Raw genomic sequence first — 21480 nt, 5'->3', positions numbered from 1 at the left:
TTAGTGGCATCTTATGTTATGTAAGCGCAACTTCCGAAATCCATGAAAACCCAAGTTTCTCCGCATTAGAATGGTTGCTAATTAGAATATAGCTTTTTCTGAGCCACTAAGCACAGAATGTGACGTCATCTGGCACAAACTGCTGCATATATATTTTTCATGTTCTTGACAGCCTGTTTTTTTAATATTGAAGCTATAGTGCTATGGTAAATTTATACAAATTAAAATTATTGCAGCGATATTTAGCAAAAGGAGTTTATCCCTCCATTATTAAAAAAATGAATTCATTCAGTATCAGCTGACGAAATTTTAAATTTCTACAACTTTGTAAGCAATATTTTATTATTTTGGTTTCAGCTTCTAAGTTAACGTATCGATTCAGTTAATCTAACAGTTAAAAGTGCTTACGCAAATCATAATTTAAAATTTTATGTTTACATTTGCAGTTTTATTAAAGTAAAAACTTAACCATTCACAAATATGAAAGAGTAAGTGTTAAAACATTAACGATACATTATTCTACTAAGTACTGATTTCTAGGACTAAAACAATCAGCATTAGGATAAGAAACAAAAACGGAATAGATGTGTGAGGATTTACTTTTTAGTTTGATTGAGGGAGAAAGAAGTGTTATTTTAAGCGCAGGTTTCGCAAGTTGGTTTTAGAACACATTCTGCCTACTTGAGGCCATGTTGTTACCGTGACTAAACAGCGATTTAATTCTGTAGTGATGAGTGCTTCTAGCCATTGGGCTTGTCTCGCCGGTTTTCTACAAACCAGAGCCTTCCCGCGCATTACTTTATCTTGCTAACCTTAGGTTAATTTAACTACATTTAATTATAGTTAAATATTACTTGTGTTAAATTAAGCCAGAAGTGCTGGCTTGTGTAAACCTAAGCTGGGCTATTGTTACTTCTTTGTGGTCGAATCTTTTTACACCCTTCTTTTGACTTTGTCTGTCTACAGGTTAAGAGGACACTTTCTCTATACTCCTTCCAGACACCATGAGTTTATTCTACTAAAAAAAGTGAGACTGTTTACATTCCATTTATATTTATATAGTCAATCACTGTACTCTGTCGTATTTTTATGATAGAAAACTGTATCAAGTAAACAAATATACAATCAAATATGTATTCATTAGAATAAAAAAAAACATTAATATGCTTATCTAGCGTCTATGGGAGGATTAAAGACCGAAATGGCCCTCAGATTTGTTCTGCATATTATTACAACCTATTTTGAAAACTAATATTATTAGCCTAGAGATAAGACAACTTGTATCTAACATGACGAAGCATCCTATACATTAATTTAGAAGAGAAAAGCATTTTTATGATTAAATATTATTATGTAATTGTGAGAAAATCATCCAATGAGCACATACCAGCTATGATTAGTTGTGCAGAACCTTGAGCAGAATCTTCATCATTGCGTGCTATGCACTGGTACATTCCTCTGTCCTCTCTTTGCACTGTTGTGATGTGTAAGACAGTTCTGCTAACAAGTACAACTCGACGAGATAAAACCAGATTTCTTTGATTTTTCACCCATTCTATTGAAGATATAGGATGTCCAGAAACAGTGCAATTGATAGTAACAGTAGATCCGGTGCTGACTTGTTGCATCGCAGGCCACATGCTAACTTTGAGTGGAGCTGAAAGAAATTTGAAAAATTAAATTAACATTTTAAAAATAAAACAGTGCGTAGTAAAAGATAACGCTGTTTGAACAGCATTTCCAATTTACTGTCTTTCGTGCTTAAAGGAATTCAAAGAAAACTGTTATGATGATTAATTTCAGACATTCCTAATTACTAGTTTTCTGCTAGTATACTATTTACCATGATTATATTTTTCCAAATTTGCCAGTTATACAGGGTGTTTCATCAAGACCTCCCAAAATGCACAGCTAGAATTCACGCTTGGAATACACAAAAATTCCGAAAGATCTGGAACTGTACGTCCGATAGTTTTCGAGATGAATGCGAAAGAAAGGTAGTAAGGAAAACACAACATTATTGGAAACACTATCATCCATATTTGCATATAGATTTATAGAAAGGATGACATTCAAAACTTCAACCACGTATATCGAGGAATATATGCGAGCCGTGGAATGGCTGACTGTATACGTTGCAGCAGCTTGGTGTCCACCAAAGTACACGTAACTTTAAGACAAGGAAGTCATTTTCTGTTGTAAAGTGGTTTTCATAGAGCAATTCCTTTAAATGGTCTCATGGGAAAACTCCAAAGGTATCAGATCCGGTGAGAATATCGGTCGAATAGGTATAGTTCTTCGGACATTTTTTATGTATTCCAAGCTAGGAATGTGACCGTGCAGAATTTTGACGGTATTAATTGGACATCCTGGATCATATGTACTGATTTTTTTAGATGGAAAATCAAATATTTGTGTGCGACTCCTAATCAACTTTGCATCCTTACTGCAATTTTTTTCTGGCAAGATGAATATAATAAAGAAATAATGACTGTTTGGGAGCAAGCAATGAGACTAAAGTAGTCATTTCAATTTTGATTTTGTAAAGCTATGTTTAAATATCGATGAAGCTGCTTTGAGAAAAAAAATTGCTTCAAGTTGAAACAGCTTTCTGTAAATATTCTAATGCGTTGATCTTCTTTTTAGTAGGAAAGATCTACTCATCTAAGCATCAGTTAAGAACATTAAATATCATTCATAAGAATTCTAATAAATCGAATATGATTATTCATTTGGCCCGAAGTGCGGTTTGAAATCCAACATTTGAAGCAAGGTTTCATTAATAAAATAAATTGAATTCTTTAGATAAATTCGAAGTTGCGGTTAATAAGAATAGCTAATATGCAAATACAGGCATCCATAAAAATATTTCAATCAACTAAAACCAGAATCAAACAGTTTAGCGAAAAATATATGTTTTTGTTTCAAAGCTCTCATGAAAATGAGGAATGAAACAAAAGTCCAAAAGTTTCAGCATACGTTTATCATTAGTTGAAGTATATTTCATGGCAATAGCTTGTAAAGTAACAAAGTCATACATAGTAAGTGGAGAAAAAATATCGTTTCGAGACTTATAGCTCTTCTGGGGAAATGTCCACTTGAGCTAATAATGAAGAATCTGCATTAATGTGTGTATGTTTCTCGCATTGGGGAAAAGCAATGATACTCAGATTCTGAATAACGTAGTCCTCCACTCAAGTATGGGCACATGGAAGCCCGAATCTTCAGTTTCGAATTTCTTTTATTATCTGTTTCAAACATTTCAAATTGCAAATCGAAAAGTGGCATCACACTGTATGGAATAAAATATTTTATCTCGAGCGAGCGAGGCTATCTATTGCAAATTCTAAAGATATTCTGTTCTTAAATATTTTTAGACCAAAAGAGTTACTCCCAATCGCTTTTCAACGTGTGCGCATGTGTTAATGAAAAAATAACCTCTTTGGGAGTAATATAAAATCTGAATGTTTTCAGATTTTTTTAACTTTTAAATTTGATTGAGTTAAATAAAAATTCATTTAATTCATGATATATCTAATTAAACATTTAATGCGTCTATAGAATTACAATATTCATCAATATGCTCTAAAATATTTCGCTAATCTTCCAGGGCCATCTTTATCGGCAATCTGCACTGATAAACCATACGAAAACTTAAAAACGCCCTTTTGGGCAATCGTTAAAATGTGAATTCCTTCAGATTTCTTAATGTCATTATTATCATTATTTGTTTCTTATACGCAAATTCATTAGCATTTTTATGCGTTAAATTTTTTATAAATTATCCATGGATTCCATAAATGAACATTCGTTAATTTCACAGCTTGTTGTGAAATTTACATTGTAACATAATTGGTAAAAAAAGAAAAGATTACAGATTAACAGACAGCCGGAAACTCGTGCTTGGCGCGCTTCCAGTAATCCAAACTCGAGGTTCTACACGCTTTAAAATTGGCTAAAGGTTAAGTAATGAAATAATTGATGGTAATGCACCACACTACTTTTCGATGAGTTGACATTACGGCTAGCAGTACAATTTATTTCCCTAACTAAAATAGAAATATAGATTGTATTACAGTAAGCTAATATATTAAAGTACATATTTAGATTTCCATGTTTAGAAATTTTAATAATAGGTCTGTTATAATTACATAAAACGTTTACATCAAGTCGATCTATAATTCACCTCCTTTAAAGAAATTAATTTTATTTTAGATAATATTACTTCTCTTTACTATTAAATAAAATATAAGAATATTTATTTGAATATAAGAAGTGACTAATTCTTAATTCATTTTTGGAAAACAAACAATAACTGAGCCTGTTCTACAAAAATTTTAATTATTATTTCGTTGCTGTATAAGAATGCCTTAATGAAACAAAGAGAGTTTCCAAAATTTTTTTCAAGTAGAGTTACAGATTAAATTAATTATGAGGGTAGGTGTGTGATTAAATTGATATTTTCCTTATATTTGTTTCTTCTAGCCTGTCCCACGTATTGATAATACGGGCGGCTTGTGCTGACTAGGATGATCGGTGCTGTATCCTTATGATGATGTAATTAAATGACTCATTTATAACGACAAATTTGAGCAAATCTTAAATATCACATACTTTTCGACTATTGCTAAATATCTAGTTTTATTCGCTCAAAAGTCCCACATATGTACAAGAAACGAAATTCCTGAAAGCGGAAGAACTCTTACTTGCTTTCGAAATTTTTTAACTGAATTTCTTCTGCCAAACCAGACAAATCTAAAAAAAATTTGATTTATATTCTAAGTGCCATTTCCTTTCACACCTAGGCACTCGTCAAAATATTCATACGGTTTTATCTCTATTTATGCAGAATCACGTGGTTACTGTGTCACATGAATTATCTGGTTACAGGTAAAAACATAGCGGGTCAAAACGTCGAGGAGAAGACAACGCAAGGCGATAATCGTACAAAACATCGAAGGAGAAAAGAAAGCAAGCAGGAAACATCGCGTTCTAAACCATCGTGGTACAAAACATCATCATCGAAAATAAAACAGTCAAAAACTTCGCATTTTAAGAATATCGTCGACAAAAATATCGCAACAAAATATAAACTACCTACATTTCATGACATACAATGACGGTAAAAATTTTAAACGTTGTAAATGCATATTTGCATAATGATTTGTGAGTGCAAGACGGAATGAGGAATATTTTTACATTTATATATTTGAATTAACTAATAAATTCTTGCTGAAAAATTAAAAAGGATACTTGAGCAATTTAAAACTGAAAATAAGTAAGAATTAATGCGATTTATGGAAGATAAGAGAATTTTATAATTTGATAATCAATTAAAAAGTTATGATAAAAGTGACCACATGCAGTTGCGCATCATTCTTTTTCTAATCTTCGAATTTCCTTACATTTTGAACAACAATTTACTAGTTATTTAAGAAATATGAAATATAAAAATGGCACTCTTCTTCATTCCTTCTTGCGCTCACAAATCGTTATTATAATATGCAAATTTTTTAAAACCTCAAAAAGCATGCCTGGGATATTATCGTCATGCGATGGTTTGTAGGTACTTTATTTTTTGCCGCCATATTTTTGACTAAGAAGTTTTTAAACTACGAAGTTTATGAAATGCTTTGATGACGATGAACGATGTTTTAAAACTGCGATGGTTTCTCTTTGCTTTCTTTTCTCCCACTGTGTTTTATGCGACGGCGTTTTCGTTCGCGATGTGTACGGCGGACACCGCGTTATCTTTATAAAGTGATTATAAAGATAACGCCAGTTATTGATATATTAACTGTGATAAAATTTTTCTCCCTTATTATTGTGAGATCATAAGATGATAAAAGTTTAAAGAGCGGTCAGACCATGTCATGCTGTGTACGTGAAACCTACATTTCATGACATACAATGACAGCGCGACAGTGAACCCGCCACTTCGTCTTTAGCTCGAGAGCAGGATGTACGAATTTTTGTGTAATATGTTATGTTATGATAATTGTGTTAAAATATGGTGTGTGTGAATAAAGTTATGTTTAGCGAAGCGGAGTCATGTCTTTGAAGGATATAACACCGAGCCATAACCCTCACCCACAATAATATTTTTGTTGTGCTTCCTCTGCAATCAATATTTAAGCAATAAACAATGGCATTTGTTTATTGCTTAATATTGCATCAATATTTAAGAAATAAACAATGGCAATCAACAGTGGCATTTGAATGACGTTGTCTTTCTAAGTATATTTTCATGCACTTCTGATGCTGATTGAAGATTTCTGCTCCAGGAAAATTTTTATATATCCGTCTGCTATGTTAGGTGTGAGTTTAAATGCAAAGATCTATGAAAGACTGGGAAATCTAATTACTATTTCAATATGGTACAAACAGTGCGGGAAGGACTAACGGTCCTCCAGGCTTTATCACCCACGTTTTCCTACCACAAAGAGTTTGCAGTAATACGTTTTATGCAAGTAAATTAGAAACGAGTACTTAAGCTAAGGTCCGAGCTACTTCAGAAAGAGAGCACATTCTGCCTTTGGGACACGCATTTGCTATTAGTTAAAGCTTACTATTCTATGGTTGTACTTAACACGTGCCTACTAGTCTACGCCAGCGATCCTTAATAAGGGCCAACTATGCAAGTTTTATGTTGTGCAGCTTCGGCTGATTAATTCTATTTAGTATTAGTTAGTTTTACATTTCCTGTTTGTAGTTAAAGCCCAAGTTGAGGCTTCTTGTACGCCTAGAAGAGGCCATCTGTAAATATTTTTTGACTTAGAATAAAAGCTTATTTTAACCCTTCTCCGGAGTTCTTACTTACATACAAGAGCTCAGCGAATAGTCGCCACTTAGTTCTTCAATATTCTAGCTTTCAAGGAAGTTTATTTAAGCTAGGATATTACAATTTTACAATTTTTTCCATCTTTTTATAACGTAATAATGCTACTGTTTTGTTATTATTTAATAATTTTTAAACATGTACTTTATTAATTAAGACACAATAACACGCCTAATAAATACTAATTCAGAAGAAAAACAACAAAAATCAGCGTTATATTTTTAAAATTTTCACAGGACTAGTTTCGATGGTTTTACCGAAACACCACCCTCAGCTGCAAAACCGCAAATGAACAAGATAGAAAATAATGATTAGATAAGATAAGAAAGCCTGGAAAACTGCGAGAGAAAGAGCTACAATGCGCGAAATTCATTCTAACCCGGATATTATCCGGGGATATTAATTTCTCTCTGTTTGAAACAAACACATTTTGTTTTCCAAAACAAATATTGCAAACAAACTGAGCCATGGGAATCCCCCTCAGTCCCATCCTGGCTGATATCTACATGCATTATTATGAATCAACATTGTTTGAAACTTTAAACTTCCCCGTATGGTTCCGCTACGTAGACGATACTTTTACCTGTTTGAAGGTAATAAAGATGATTTAAATAAAGTTCTTTCAACAATGAATTCTATTGATCCTGCTATTCTGTTCACTTTTGAACTTGACACTTGCAATCCTCTTCCGTTTCTCGACATTCTGGTCACACGTAACACATTCAACTTCAGTACTACGGTTTACCGTAAACCTTCATCGGTTTGCCTTCCACCACACTTTAAATCAAGTCATCCGACTAAACAAAAGTACGCTTCATTTTATTCCTATGTTTTCCGTGCTCTTCAAATTTGCTCCTCCATACTAGCCCTTGATGAAGAACTAAATTATTTAAAAGCAATAGCTATTGACAGGGGCTTTTCACCCAACATTATTAATCAAGTAGTTAAAAAATTCTCATCTCAACACACTAAAAGGCACACTCTTGTTTTAGGAGATTATAAAAATTCTGTTGTCACTCCCTTCTTTCCATCAATTAGCTATAAAGTTGCACATATTTTACAGAAATTTAACTTTCGGGTTGTCTATTCTCCCATCAATAAAATTCCGAGCTCCATACTCAAGGACCCCATTCCGGATATGAATTCCTGAGGTATTTATAGGATTCCTTGCCAGTATGGTTTAATTTACATTGACCAAACTAAGAGAGCCTTGAAATTTCGCGTCAAGGAGCATGAGGCATATGTTAGAATAAAGGAAACACAGAAGTCATCTGTTGCTCAACTTTGTTGGTCCGAAAATCACACTTTCAAATTTTCTGCTGCCAAAATTATTCAAAACACATCGTCCATTGGAGAACTGGATTTTCCAGAGGCATTTCACATTCATAAAATCTTTCTGTTCTAGTTAACGATCCTAATTCCAATCCAAATTTGCCTTCGGCATTTAAAGAAATTATGTTTTAGTTCTGGTTTCACCAACAGATGGCGCCACTTCCTTATTTGTCCAGGCTTTCTTATTTTATCTAATCATTATTTCCTACCTTGTTCATTTGCGGTTTTGCAGCTGAGGATGGTGGTTCGGTAAAACCATCGAAACTAGTCCTGTGAAAATCTTGTAAATATAACGCTGATTTTTGTTGTTTGACTTCTGAATTATGTATTTTATTACAAAACGTTATTCAAAATGTTTTGTAAGCATAACCTCCATCTATATAAACCGCGTTATTTACTAATGAAGAATTTATGCGTTTCTTGTAATAAATAAATAAGCTGGTACTCAAATGTGTATACTTATTAGAAATAGACAGTAGAATAGCTGTCTTTTGGATATGTTTCAGCAAGGCTTTAAACGCATTGCATGCTTAGGGTAATCAAAGAGGAAAGAAAAATGATCAACCTTTGGCATTCATTTATTTTGTACTAATTTAGTACCCTAGTATTCAAAAAACTACTTTCGGAAGAATTTTTTTTTTTTTTTTTTTTTGAAAAAATCCATTAATTTTTCCCTACACCTACTGTACTGTTAAGTTAAATATATATATATATATTCCGTATAATGCATTACGTCTGAATGTTCACCAAAAGAAAACGAACAATTATTTATTATGCATATTCATTAGAAAAGCAATATATCCAATTCTCCAAACTAAAGAAAGCAAAGCAACAGTAAAATATGAAGTAATAAATTTTTCTCGGAAGTAATTAGGAGATAAATTTAGAACACAGAAGCGAAAGTAAATTCATAAATCCCTTGTGTCGTCAGAAATGATTATTCGACTTGATAAGATTATGAATTGTATTTGCAAAAGTTCGAAAATTCTATTAGAATGCAAATTAGAAAACTGAACGTTGGAGCAGATAAGCAAATTTTAAATAAAATATTCTCCAAGCCTGGTACCGAAGGGAGTGGAATTGCAGACGGGAAACTTCTCAGAAAATCTTTCTAAATCCATATCGAAGGATAAAAAGCAAGGCAAAAAGTAAGTAGATTATAGATTTTATTCTTATGGAGATAAAGTAGAATTTTAGTTTCCATCTGTCTTAACTACTAGGATTGTGCTACAGGCACATCTGATGAATAAATTAGTATCCTTCTAGACGCTCTAAGGTATAGGGAATTACAAAGCGTTAATAAAATTAAATAGCCGATGTGGTTTTCAATACTGAGCTCGTAATTAGGGAGCTGTTGGGAAGGTTTTGATACAAATTAATTAGCAGTCGCAGTTGCGACGTGATTAATTAAAGGGCATTTTTTTGTTGCCCTCTCTTGTTAAAAATGAAAATCTTTTGTTTGAATTCGCTGTCTCAAGTGTCCTCATCGACTCAAACTCATGGTTAAGCCGGTACTTCACACATTCCTTTCGGAAGAAAAAGGATAATCACAGCTCCTTTTCTTTTCATAACGTTTCCTTTTCCTGGAAAACTGTCGTAAGGATATTTCGCAGCATTGGAAAATATACTTCGTTTTCAGAAATTAAACTTTCGAGCAAAGGAAAGAAACAAAAGGTAAAATTCAAACTTAACAATTGAGAAATGTTCCAGAAAATTTAACATACTTTTTTGGGAGAAGAGACAATGAAAATTGATGTCTAAATACTAGAAAACATCACCTGACAAAAATTAATTAAAGTTTTATCTTTTACTTTCGGAATATGTTTTTTTTTTTTTTTTTTTTTTTTTTTTTCCTTTTGGCATTTCGGCAACTAATAAAGAAAGAAATAGGTAGTTCTAATTACATAAATTATCCGACACTTATCAACATATCTTTAAACGTACTAGTTCATATTAATAACTTCCTAACGCAGATTAACGTAGTCGTGCACAATAACATATGTGAATATGCTATGTGTTTTCAGTCGCAGTAAAAAGTAATTTATACTTATTTCTATTGACAGCGAAAGATTTTGTATAATTTGATGACATCGAGTCAAAACGTCATATGTTGTCATAATTATTAAGTATTGCAGAATGTTGGATATTTCGTTGGATATGAAAATACATGCATATAAAAGTTCACAGACTTAAAAATAAAACATTATCTTTATAAACTGAATAAAAAAAACTTTATATTCAATGAAAGCGTAACACGCGAATGCAGGCTTTAATAAGACTTCTTCTTCAGGAGGGACAAAAAAAGAGGAAGCAAATATTTTTTTCGTTGCTGTTTTAGACGTGGGACATGAATCTAAACGCCTCGAAATTGATGAAATTTATTCAAAATCTACGTTAAACGTATCTGTGCAGCATGAGAGCATTCTAAATATGAGGTGAGCCAAAAGTCCTTTCGAGAGGTTGTTGGTAAGGGAAGGGAGTAGGAGACCTTCGGACACCTATCTCTGAGGTGTTCCATCGAAATAGGGAGAGGAACTGAGCAAAATTGTATTGTCACATGTATGGTGAACGCGAACGACAGGCGCAATGTTGCACTCCTTGCCACGATGAATTTCGTAAGTTTGTCCTAATGCTGCTGTCAGACAAGTGAGATAAGTCAACCCATTATTAACGCAAGTGAATGACAGCGCATTGTCAACGCAAGTGAGATAAGTCAATGCGACAGCAACGCATTATCTTGGTTTATTGCAAGAGTGTTGTAAACTTTACAAAATAACCGATGGTTGCTTAAATATGATTCCGAATTTGATAATTTTCAGCAGGTAACGCTGAAATAATGATGTCAGACTGATACAGAATTCCTACAGATTTGAATATAAATCATTGATATTTCATCTTCTTTACATGTATATGGAACTCTGAAAACTCTACGTTTACATATGCATATATAGCAAAAACTGAATTTTTCGAGATTTAAATTCAATATTCTTTAAAAATATTAAAAAGAAAAATATATATTTTAATCTGCTCTCGGAGATTTAAAATTTTGCTAACTTATCTTTTGTTTGTGAAATATGATTTGTTGTTCCAAATCGGCATATTTCATGAATTTAAAGCAAAATATATTTCCTTCCGTTTGCCAAAAATGGAACGTAGCAAGAAATAAGAAATCTTTTCATTAATAAAAGCAGATATATAATATTGAATTATATATTTGGAGGCTAAATCAATTGATTAGCAAATTAAACTCATACAATCGATTTTGTAAATGAAATAAAGTTTTATAATTTTACCTGATTACTAAAGGTAAATTCAGAATAAAAAAACCTTATTAAGGTAAAAAATTAAGCAAAACATAATAAAATTACTTAGGATACGATACTGAGATCTACTTTTTCATATATGTAGAGAACTCAGGTATTTGAAGGAAGTAAATGAAAATATGTTTCAAAATGATTTAAACATTAAAACATCATTCATGAATATCTAATCAAAATACTACATTAATAAAGCCATGAACCCTATAACATTGAAGTACGCCTACGATATCGACTAAAAAATCCTGATAGAGGCCATTTGAAGACTGCTACATTTCTCCTTCGAATTATGCTTTCTATGATAAATCATGTTTCATTCCTTAGTTTTTGTATTTTTCACACCTATTAATTTTTGGAATTCAAGATTCGGTGTCATATGTTTAAAGAAAAGTATCCCCCCTTTTTATTCTCACAACTCTAGGAAAATTCATCTTAATGGCAATATCTCTCATATGTGAAATGTTTATTGTTGATATTTTGCGGATTCATTATTCTACTGGATAGGCATTGTCATTTGAAAAGTACAGTTTTTGCAGGCATAATATATTGAAAAAAAAACTGCACAGTTAAATTTTAGATAATTAAGTATGTTCATTAGGAAATAAAGGCACAAATGTCCGCGTGTCATTTTTTCTGATAAAATAACATATATGCTTTTAAAATAAAACCAAAAATGCAACTCTAATTTACTGAAGGTTTGGAGTAAACTCCACTGATTTTGAGAGCAATCAGAAACAGGTTCTACATTTTCAGAATTACTTCTTTTTTCCTTAAGAAGAATTCGAAACGCAGACGTCGAAAACGTCCTCGAAATCGAAAACGTTTTATTCATAACCTACGACATTTTTGCTTGGTTTTAAATTCTAGACCAACATGCTTCTTTAGCAATAATTTCTTAGCTTTTATTCCAGATATTTATCTATGCCCCTTTGAATAGCTTATCAAGTTTTATAACGGTAATTTCTGTAGAATGGCTTATAGAGTTTTCGTGTACTCTTTGGGAGAGAGTACTAGAATGGCTTATAGAGTTTGCGTGTACACTTTTAAATATTATCTATGTGGAAGAATAAGAGCGAATTCTCGTTATGTCTTTAAGAACGAAATACTGCAGAAGAAAGGTTTACATATCCGTTTCAATAAATCTAAATTAAAACAGATACAGAAATTTCGTGCTCACAAAGCACCACCATTTGTGGCTACGGAACTGAAAATAAGAATTTAAGAAATCACTAATAAATTAAGAATTCTAATGACTGGCTCCTTAGCTTAAACTAACGCTAAATCGAATGCACACGGCAAAGCCGAACCTAGGAATATCAGTGTAAACTGAAAGGTATCAAACACCGTACTAGAAAGCTAACTTTAATCTCGCAGTATAAAAATCGGAACTAAAGTCGCTAAACTAAGCAGCTTAAATACTGCTTCTGAAACACGTTGAGAATTTACATCTACGTCATACAAAAATTTCATTCCGTCAGGAAACTTAAATCAGGATATCCAGGAAAGTTCAACTAAATACAGCTGGTTAGAATAAAGAAAAACATTATACGGTAATTCTGAAACTAATGAACTACTTAAGTCCACTTAGGGATATATATATATATATATATATATATATTGTTGCGTTTTCTTTTTCTTCTGACACCAGTTGTTACGTTATTTTCTTCCTTGATGTTCGTACGGGGTTCGTAGATTTGGAGTGAATAACGACGGCACTTGTTGAAGTATCGAAACACACTTTATTTACCATTATTAATCAGGACGACTCCAAAATCTCGTTCAAAGTCGTCGAACTGTTATAAACACGCTGACACGATCAGCGACACAGCTTTCAAGTTATCAAGTTATCACGGTGGAGACAGCTTCACTGCAAAGCACCAGAGTACAGCTCTCAACTCTACTTCTTCGTTCTCGGAACTCCACGTACTCTTGAGACTCTCCACGCTACAACTCGCGATGCACTCAACGACACGCAGAGCACAGCTTCTGACTCTTCGGTTCAGTCGTTCCCGGAGATCAACACGCTCTCTCGACGATGCACTAACCGTGATACAAGAAGAGATTCTTTCGATGCACTCGACGACCCACTCAGCACTCGCCGGCCGGCTGTCAACTCGATCGTCTCCGCACGGACTAACTAGATGAGGTACTCTGACTCGCCCTCTCGACGAAGCACTCTCCCTGACTGCGGACCAGCAGTGTTTATATAGCCTTCGGCATGTGTTCGAGAACATTCTGGTCTAAACTGGTAAGAATTCGTTCCATAAGGTTCTCCATCCGTCCATGGCATATCGCCATTTTTGTCTCCAAACGGACCATTTCTCCCCAAATGTGGCAACCCTGCCTTCTCTTGCCATTTTATGGAAACCCTAAAACTGCTTTGCGGGGAAGCCATCTTACCGCGCCTTTACATTTCGTAACAATATATATAGGGTGTTTCAGCAAATCGGTTACAAATTTTCAGAACAGATAGAATGCACCTAGACGTAAAATCACACAGCAATGCATAGTCGAAAACGCTTTCCTGGCGTAGTAGTGACAATACAAAACGCAAGAAAAGAAGGGCATTAACAGCGTAGCGAAGCACGTTTATGATGCTTCGTAGAACAGAAATCAAGAAATAAGAACAGAGATAGACAATAATAGTCATCAAAGAGGGTGTTCGAAATTACGACTCTGGACCTTAATGCAGGCCTCACATTCTCTGGCACATGGAAGATGTGACATTCTGAAAGATACCGGCCATGTCCTGGACTCCCCCAGCAGCTGCTATGTTTCGTGCAACAAATTCCTCAGAACTTCTAAGGGAGGTTTCTTACACCGATGTCGTGAAGTACCACCCGAGGAAGTTGTCAATGATAGTGAAGCTGGGCGATTTTGTTGGCCAATGCAATGGACCAACCCTGTTGATCCCATGTTGAGGATACCTTTCGAACATAATTTCGAACACCTTTTTTTGATGCTAATCGTCTATTGTTTATCATATTATTTTGGTTTCCGCTGCACTAATCACAATACATATATATTCTCACCCTGCTCGTGTCCTTCTTTTCTTGTGGTTTGTATCGTTACTAACGCGCCAGGAAAGCGTTTCAGATCATGCATTTGCTATGGGATTTCCATCTTCTAGACGTACTCTATCTCTCCTGAGAGTTCGCAACTGATTTGCTGAAACACCTTTTGTATATATTACCCCATTTTATTTTAAACCCGTTTTGTATTAAACGTATACTTAATCTATAAGCACTTCGAGGTGTTTAATTGCCATCTGAAAATTTCGGATTATAATTTTCAATTCTTGATTTTACATTCGTCCAAGGTATACTGTCAAGAGTACTTGGTTCCAAAGTAAAGCCTAGGAAAATTCATTCGTTTATAAAATAACTGAAGTTTAAGTAAGTTTGTAAGGTATTTCCCCCGCTTTCTTAGCATGCCTTCGTAGTGTAGTGGTCAGAACGCTGTGCGCGTATTCCAGAAGTCCGTGGTTCGATTCCCAGCGAAGGCGTCATTTATTTTTCCTGCTTCCAAAAGAATTCCTAATGTGTCTATAAGTTAAGAATGTTTTTCTTTTCTGCTTTAAAGTGAGAAAGGAATAAGAGAAAGAAGAGGCACTCAGTAAGTTTATACACAAACAATAAATACTAGTTAAAATTTATACATAAAACAAATTCAAAATTTCTAAAGAAATAAATTGCTATATATGTGAAATGACAATAAAAAAGGTTAATTCAATATATTCGAATTTATAAATACCAATTAATCTAAAAATGAAAGAGATTAAAAGGAAAAAAAATAACGTGCATTATACTAAAGCTTAAACGAAAAGAATTATTTTTTTTTCAGCATTTATTTCATATTCTGCTAATTTACTTCAACAACGTGCGTTTTAAAGGGATTACAAATTGCAAACTAAAGAAATTTTCATTTTACCTTTTACAATTGTGATAGTTTGGCTCTTTAGATCTTTATTTAAATTAGCTTACCCTACTGAGATTTCATTTCAATCTTTTTTCTGCATAGGGACAAACTTCTTTTAACGCACTTGTTTAAGATGACATTAAATTTGCGAATGGTTAACTAAAGTTATTGTTTTCTATTACGGAATTTAAAAAAAAAAAAAAACTCATTTGTTATGCTGCATCCAAAATTTTAAATTGGATTATTGCTTCTCTCCTGATGATAACAGCATATTCAACTAAACAAACATGTTCTTATTTTTCACTTTTACTATCGGCAGCATTAGTTATCCACTTTATATGGATTTCACTACTTTTTCCACTTAATCTCATTATTTGGATTTATTATTTTAATCTCATTATTTGGAAGTTGGATCCGTTGTTTTATTACCCATTTTGTTTTAATTGAATTACTTGGGTCACGACAAAACGCACTAAGAGTATTTTTCCAAGAGAAAAAATTGCTTTCGTCGAGAACTTGGGGAATAATACCACGTTACACACGGCAGAAAACCACGAGAACATCCCCGTTATTTGAATCAAGGTCAAACATCTAGAGTTCAACTAGCTAACTTTGGTCTTCTGATGGGCCGGTTGTGCTATCAGAGTTAAGAACTTAGCACAGTTATTAAGATTTATAGTAGTGCTTATATATATGTTACCGATAAAGTTTGAATTCCGGCATTTTATAGGATGTTTAGGCATTGTATATTAATGCCTGAAACTAGACCGCAATGTCTAGGCATTCTTTAGAATGCCAAATGAGAAACTACCAACATATGAAATACATCTCATTTGTATTTCAGAAGAGCAGCTAGAAGAAGTAATAGAAAGTATCCAAACAATGGAAAAAGGTGAAATCATGAATGAGATTATATTTAATAGTGGATTAAACTAACATGATGAAGGCATAATTACCGAAGAGATTTCCGCTTCTGATACCTGTTGTGTGTGTAAGAACCGAGTGATGCACTCACATGCAAAAAGTGTGTGATTAAAATATTCATACCTTCTGTGGCCATGCTAGTAAAGCTGATGAAATAGATATATTGTGCACTATTTTGTTTCAAAACTGAAATTGCTATTGACGTAAAGTAAATCTAGAACATGTAAATGAATTTTGGAAAAAAAAAAATCCCACTGCTTCTTTGGAAACTACTGTGCGAATTCATATTTCTGACTGACGTCGGCAAGGAGTAAGACGATTCGAGCATTATATTATATTGGTAGCTTTAGTGTTTGTGACAGAATATGATTTCTATCGACTTGGAATTTCTGAAGGAATTTTAAAACATCTGCACGCGAGACCACAATTCACTTTTTGCCCTAGGAGCTTGCTTAAGAATGAAGATATTCCTGACAGCGAAATAACTCTCCGGTCAGTTGTAATTGTTCAATCCAGTGGAAGCGGCCGAGGATTCGTCAAATGTATGTCTAAGCCCAAAGTGCCAAAATAAGAAATGTCTTTGTGTAAGAACTCCAATGAATGTAATTCAAAATGTCATTCAAGCTTACCATGTTGCAATAAGTAAGTTAATTTTAATTTCTTACTTTTTACATGAAAATTTTCTTTATCTTAATAAGAAAGGCATAAATTTTGTTTTGTACCTCTTTCATTTTTCTTTACGTATTTCGAATAATTTTTTAATGACATACTTATAATTTTTTTCAGAATTATAATTAAATTTTTGACCAATGCACGTCATTTATTTAATAGCCTTATCAGGAATTTTTCCATAATTTGCTTAAATAGCATTTCTCGTTATATTAAATTGTCTAGGTATTATATACTGTAATTAGGGAAAGTATGTAATAACTCTCATATTTCCTTCTTTGCCTAAAATCTTCCGGCATTATGTACATTGCCTAGGTATTCTATAGAATACCCGCGTTTCATACTTTATTGGCAACATATAAATATATAGTAAATAAAATAAGTAGTATTTATGAGTAAAACAAAGTAAAAATTATACAAATCTACTTTAAGACCTGCTTTAAAATGGAAAAAAAATATATTAATCTAATGAAATTAATCTTTCAATTCTCTTTCATGAAAATAAATTGCCAAAGAAATTTAATAAATTAAAAACACAATAATAATCAGCGAAGCTAAAAGATACTGACTACCAAATGAAATAGAGAAAAAACTCTTTCCGTGGAGAAATTAGTATTTCAAATAGCAAAAAGTACACAGAAAATGTTGAACTGCCATCCTTCTGCTTCAAGAAATAATATATATAGAATGTATAGAATCTCATCCTCTTTAGTAACATAAACTAAAACAGAGACTCTGGGAGACCTAAGCAAATTATCTCTATGTCTTGGAAATTAAAACAGAGACTTTGGAAAGGGTGTTAAAGACGCTTTTATTAAAATCAGTAATTTAGTAAAGGGCACCGCTCGTACTTACAGAACCAGCCAGAACTTAAGGCCTAACCCAAAAGTAAAGAATTTACTTAACTAAGTAAATTGTAAGCTAGCCTAAAGGCTACACAAGCTCGCAAGATGGCTCAAACGTAATATCGGCGCGACAAGCCTAGTGGCGAAAATAATGCAAGCCGCCAAAGAAACTGCTATTTAGAGTTTCAACTAGTAACTTAAGATTAAGATATCTCAGCTACAAACGATTATGACATTTAATTCCTGTCGAGTTCACAGTCGTCGATTATGACAGTTTGCCGTTTTGAGCCCGTTTTGCTTTCAATAAAAACCGATAACATTTTAAGAATGTGTATCAGATTTTACCTCTCTACCCTGTACCCTGAAAACCTTGTAAAATTAGTAGATAATTAAATAAAAATTAAATTATTAAATTAATTAAAATTAATTCATTCTGTCATAGTAAATAGTAAATAAAATTAGCAACATTAATTCATTTCATTGTTCATAAAAAATATATTTTCATTAATTAAAAACTACAATTAAAAACATAAATTTACAATGCAACTGCAATTAAAAGACTAAAAGCTATACTTTCATTAACAGAAAGATTTACATCGACCTTCCTAGTGAAAAGGTGAACTTAGAGAAGCAGTCATTGTAATTAAGGTCGATTGTACAATACTATGAAAAAATAATTTAATAATAATTTAATTTAATAATTTAATAAATTTTAATAAAATAATACCTGTACATTATGCCTCTAACAATCATAGTCTTCCATAAAACTGTCTATAAAGGTTTCGAGAAACTGTTCCTTTCGTATCATATGATTTAGTAATTCCGTACTGTGGCCAAGTTAGAAACCTTTTTTAAATACGTAAATAGTTTCTAAAGAATGTCACCGTTCTTCTATAAACATAAGCGCCAAGTAGCTCTAAGAGTATTTAAACACACTCGCTAATGAATCAGAAACATTTTAGATTTTAATTTGAATGCATGTTAGGGATGTAGTATGCAATTTTTTGTTATGAATTGTGTTACACTTCGATAGAATGCTGCCATAAGTAAGGTGTAAGAGTGCTTTTCACGATGAATGAAGTAAAATGGAAAAACGACAGATATTCACCATCTGAAAATGGGCTTATCGTTGGGGCCCGTTTATCAGGGGCCTCGAGTTTGAAGGCGAAAATCTCACTGGGTTGTCAAAAGCGGACATATCGAAGGTTTTTCAAAAGTTGGAATCAGAATCCATTGTCCTTCTCTAGAAGACGTTACTGCGATTCGAGCGCAGTTTTCCAAGAGAGTGATTGGTTTCTTCCCCGACGAATTGTACGGCAGAACAGGGACTCTATTGAGCTTTAACTGAGTTGCTAAATCACACCGAATTGCTGCCTGAGCGAGAAATGGCGAATAATCAATCTGTTAGACGACATCTGGATGTTTTTACCCGAGTTCGAATCATTGGGAAGTTGGAGGAAGGCCGTAGTGTGACAAGTGTGGCTGCAGAGTTCGGAATTGCTCACAGCTTCGTTTCACGACTTAACTAAGTAAATTGTAAGCTAGCCTAAAGGCTACACAAGCTCGCAAGATGGCTCAAACGTAATATCGGCGCGACAAGCCTAGTGGCGAAAATAATGCAAGCCGCCAAAGAAACTGCTATTTAGAGTTTCAACTAGTAACTTAAGATTAAGATATCTCAGCTACAAACGATTATGACATTTAATTCCTGTCGAGTTCACAGTCGTCGATTATGACAGTTTGCCGTTTTGAGCCCGTTTTGCTTTCAATAAAAACCGATAACATTTTAAGAATGTGTATCAGATTTTACCTCTCTACCCTGTACCCTGAAAACCTTGTAAAATTAGTAGATAATTAAATAAAAATTAAATTATTAAATTAATTAAAATTAATTCATTCTGTCATAGTAAATAGTAAATAAAATTAGCAACATTAATTCATTTCATTGTTCATAAAAAATATTACTGTTATATTGTTTTACTGTAATATTGTTATATTTACTGTAATATTGTTTTACCGTGGCCAGAAGACTGCACGGTGGTGGTCTGTTTGCACGACGCCCTGTACGGTGTGTACCTCTAATGCCTGCCCATCGGAGAAGGCGTTCTCTGTGGTGCCGGGACCACCGGAATTGGAGAGACAATGAATGGGGACGAGTACTCTTTACAGATGAGAGCAGATTCAGTCTGAGTAGCGATTCTCATCGCATACTCATCTGGAGAGAGCGGAGAAGCCGCAATCATCCCTCGAACATCATTGAAAGGGACAGGTATGGAGGTGGCGGTGTTCTCGTTTGGGGAGGCATCATGCTTGGTAGTCGTACAGACCTTCACATCTTCGACGCAGGTTCAGTCAACGGGACCCGTTATTGTAACGAAATTCTTCTTCCATATGTGCGTCTTTTTAGAGGCGCTATGGGTCCGCAGTTCCTTTTCATGGACGACAGTGCACCATGTCATCGCACAGTAGCTGCCGAACAGCTCTTAGAGAGTGAGGGTATTGAACGTATGGATTGGCCGGCACGATCTCCGGATCTCAATCCCATCGAGCATGTATGGGATTTTCTAGGTAGACGCTTGGCAGCTCGTACCTTACCACCAGTAACGATTCCGGAGCTTCGATTGGCGCTGCAAGACGAATGGGCAGGAATGCCTCAACAACTCATTGACACCCTAATTCTCAGTATGGGCAGATGCTGTGAAACCTGCCTTGTAGTCAGGGTAGATCATATCCCCTATTAAAGACCGGATGTTTCTTGCAGGACACCCATCACAGGGATGTTTCGGCCTTCAGTCGCATTGCGCTCCATGCTACTTTTTCAATAAAGCTTCTTTTCATCCCTCTGATTTCTCTTTCAGTAAGTGTTGCTTACATTACTCATGTCCTTACGTATTGGGGATCTTACGGTATTAAATGTGTTGATTTATAAAGCTTTTGTACAAAGTTATATTGAAAAAACCGTCTCGTCCTTAATTTTTGCACACCAGTGTAGATTATCGGTGAGCACAGTCTGGGCACACCTAGTGTTCGCCGTTTGCTTTTAGGCAAGATTTCAATGTAAAAATTTAAAACTAATATAGAATAAGGAAATTAGCTTACAGCCAAAAACATTACATAGAAATTTCTTTTCAAACAATTCCTTTTATATCCTAAAAAAATCTGGAACTTTTCTTTGAAAAATAAGGGTCTTAAAAAACTAAACATGGCTAAAATATATCGACTGGTTTGTGTTGAGCTGTCATCTACTATAAATAAAAAGTTTCAGAGTAACCTGTAGTAACCTATAAATCCTTTTTAATTCAATTTTTCTGTGCCTACAGAAGGAAATTTTTAGGTGTGTCCAGACCGGACACTTTGTGCCGCAAAGTTTTAAAGCCGGGTAAGGTATATATATATATATATAAATTTTTGGTACTACCGATTGCAATAGAAAAAGGAGGTGCGCAACTAGATGTTATAGCAGTCCCATATACAACATTTCAACATTGTACGGATAATCGTTTTTGAGTTATGCGAGACACATTCAGAGATTACGTATATGAAGACGTTAGGGCAATCCATTTTAAACCCATTAGAGTCTGTTTTGCTGAAATGAGTCTTTCATACTGTACGTACATACAGATTTCACGAAAAGAAA

The 21480-nt window shown here is 33.9% G+C and overlaps 1 protein-coding gene across 1 annotated transcript in view; it reads right to left on the bottom strand.

The window, feature by feature from the left end:
* Nucleotides 1-21480, bottom strand: part of LOC118193455 (cell adhesion molecule Dscam1-like) — an 809657-nt gene that overhangs the window by 334762 nt on the left and 453415 nt on the right. Inside the window, exon 7 of the mRNA XM_085823336.1 lies at nucleotides 1388-1657. Within this exon, the coding sequence (XP_085679462.1) occupies nucleotides 1388-1657 (270 nt within the window). The remainder of the gene's footprint in view (nucleotides 1-1387; nucleotides 1658-21480) is intronic.

The sequence above is a fragment of the Stegodyphus dumicola genome, chromosome 9 (assembly GCF_044657685.1).
Source record: "Stegodyphus dumicola isolate Sdum_Otavi_A_Nest chromosome 9, ASM4465768v1".
In the NCBI taxonomy this organism is placed as follows: domain Eukaryota; kingdom Metazoa; phylum Arthropoda; class Arachnida; order Araneae; family Eresidae; genus Stegodyphus; species Stegodyphus dumicola.
The sequence above is the reverse complement of the archived record's forward strand: the minus strand, read 5'-3'. Positions and strand labels throughout refer to the sequence as shown.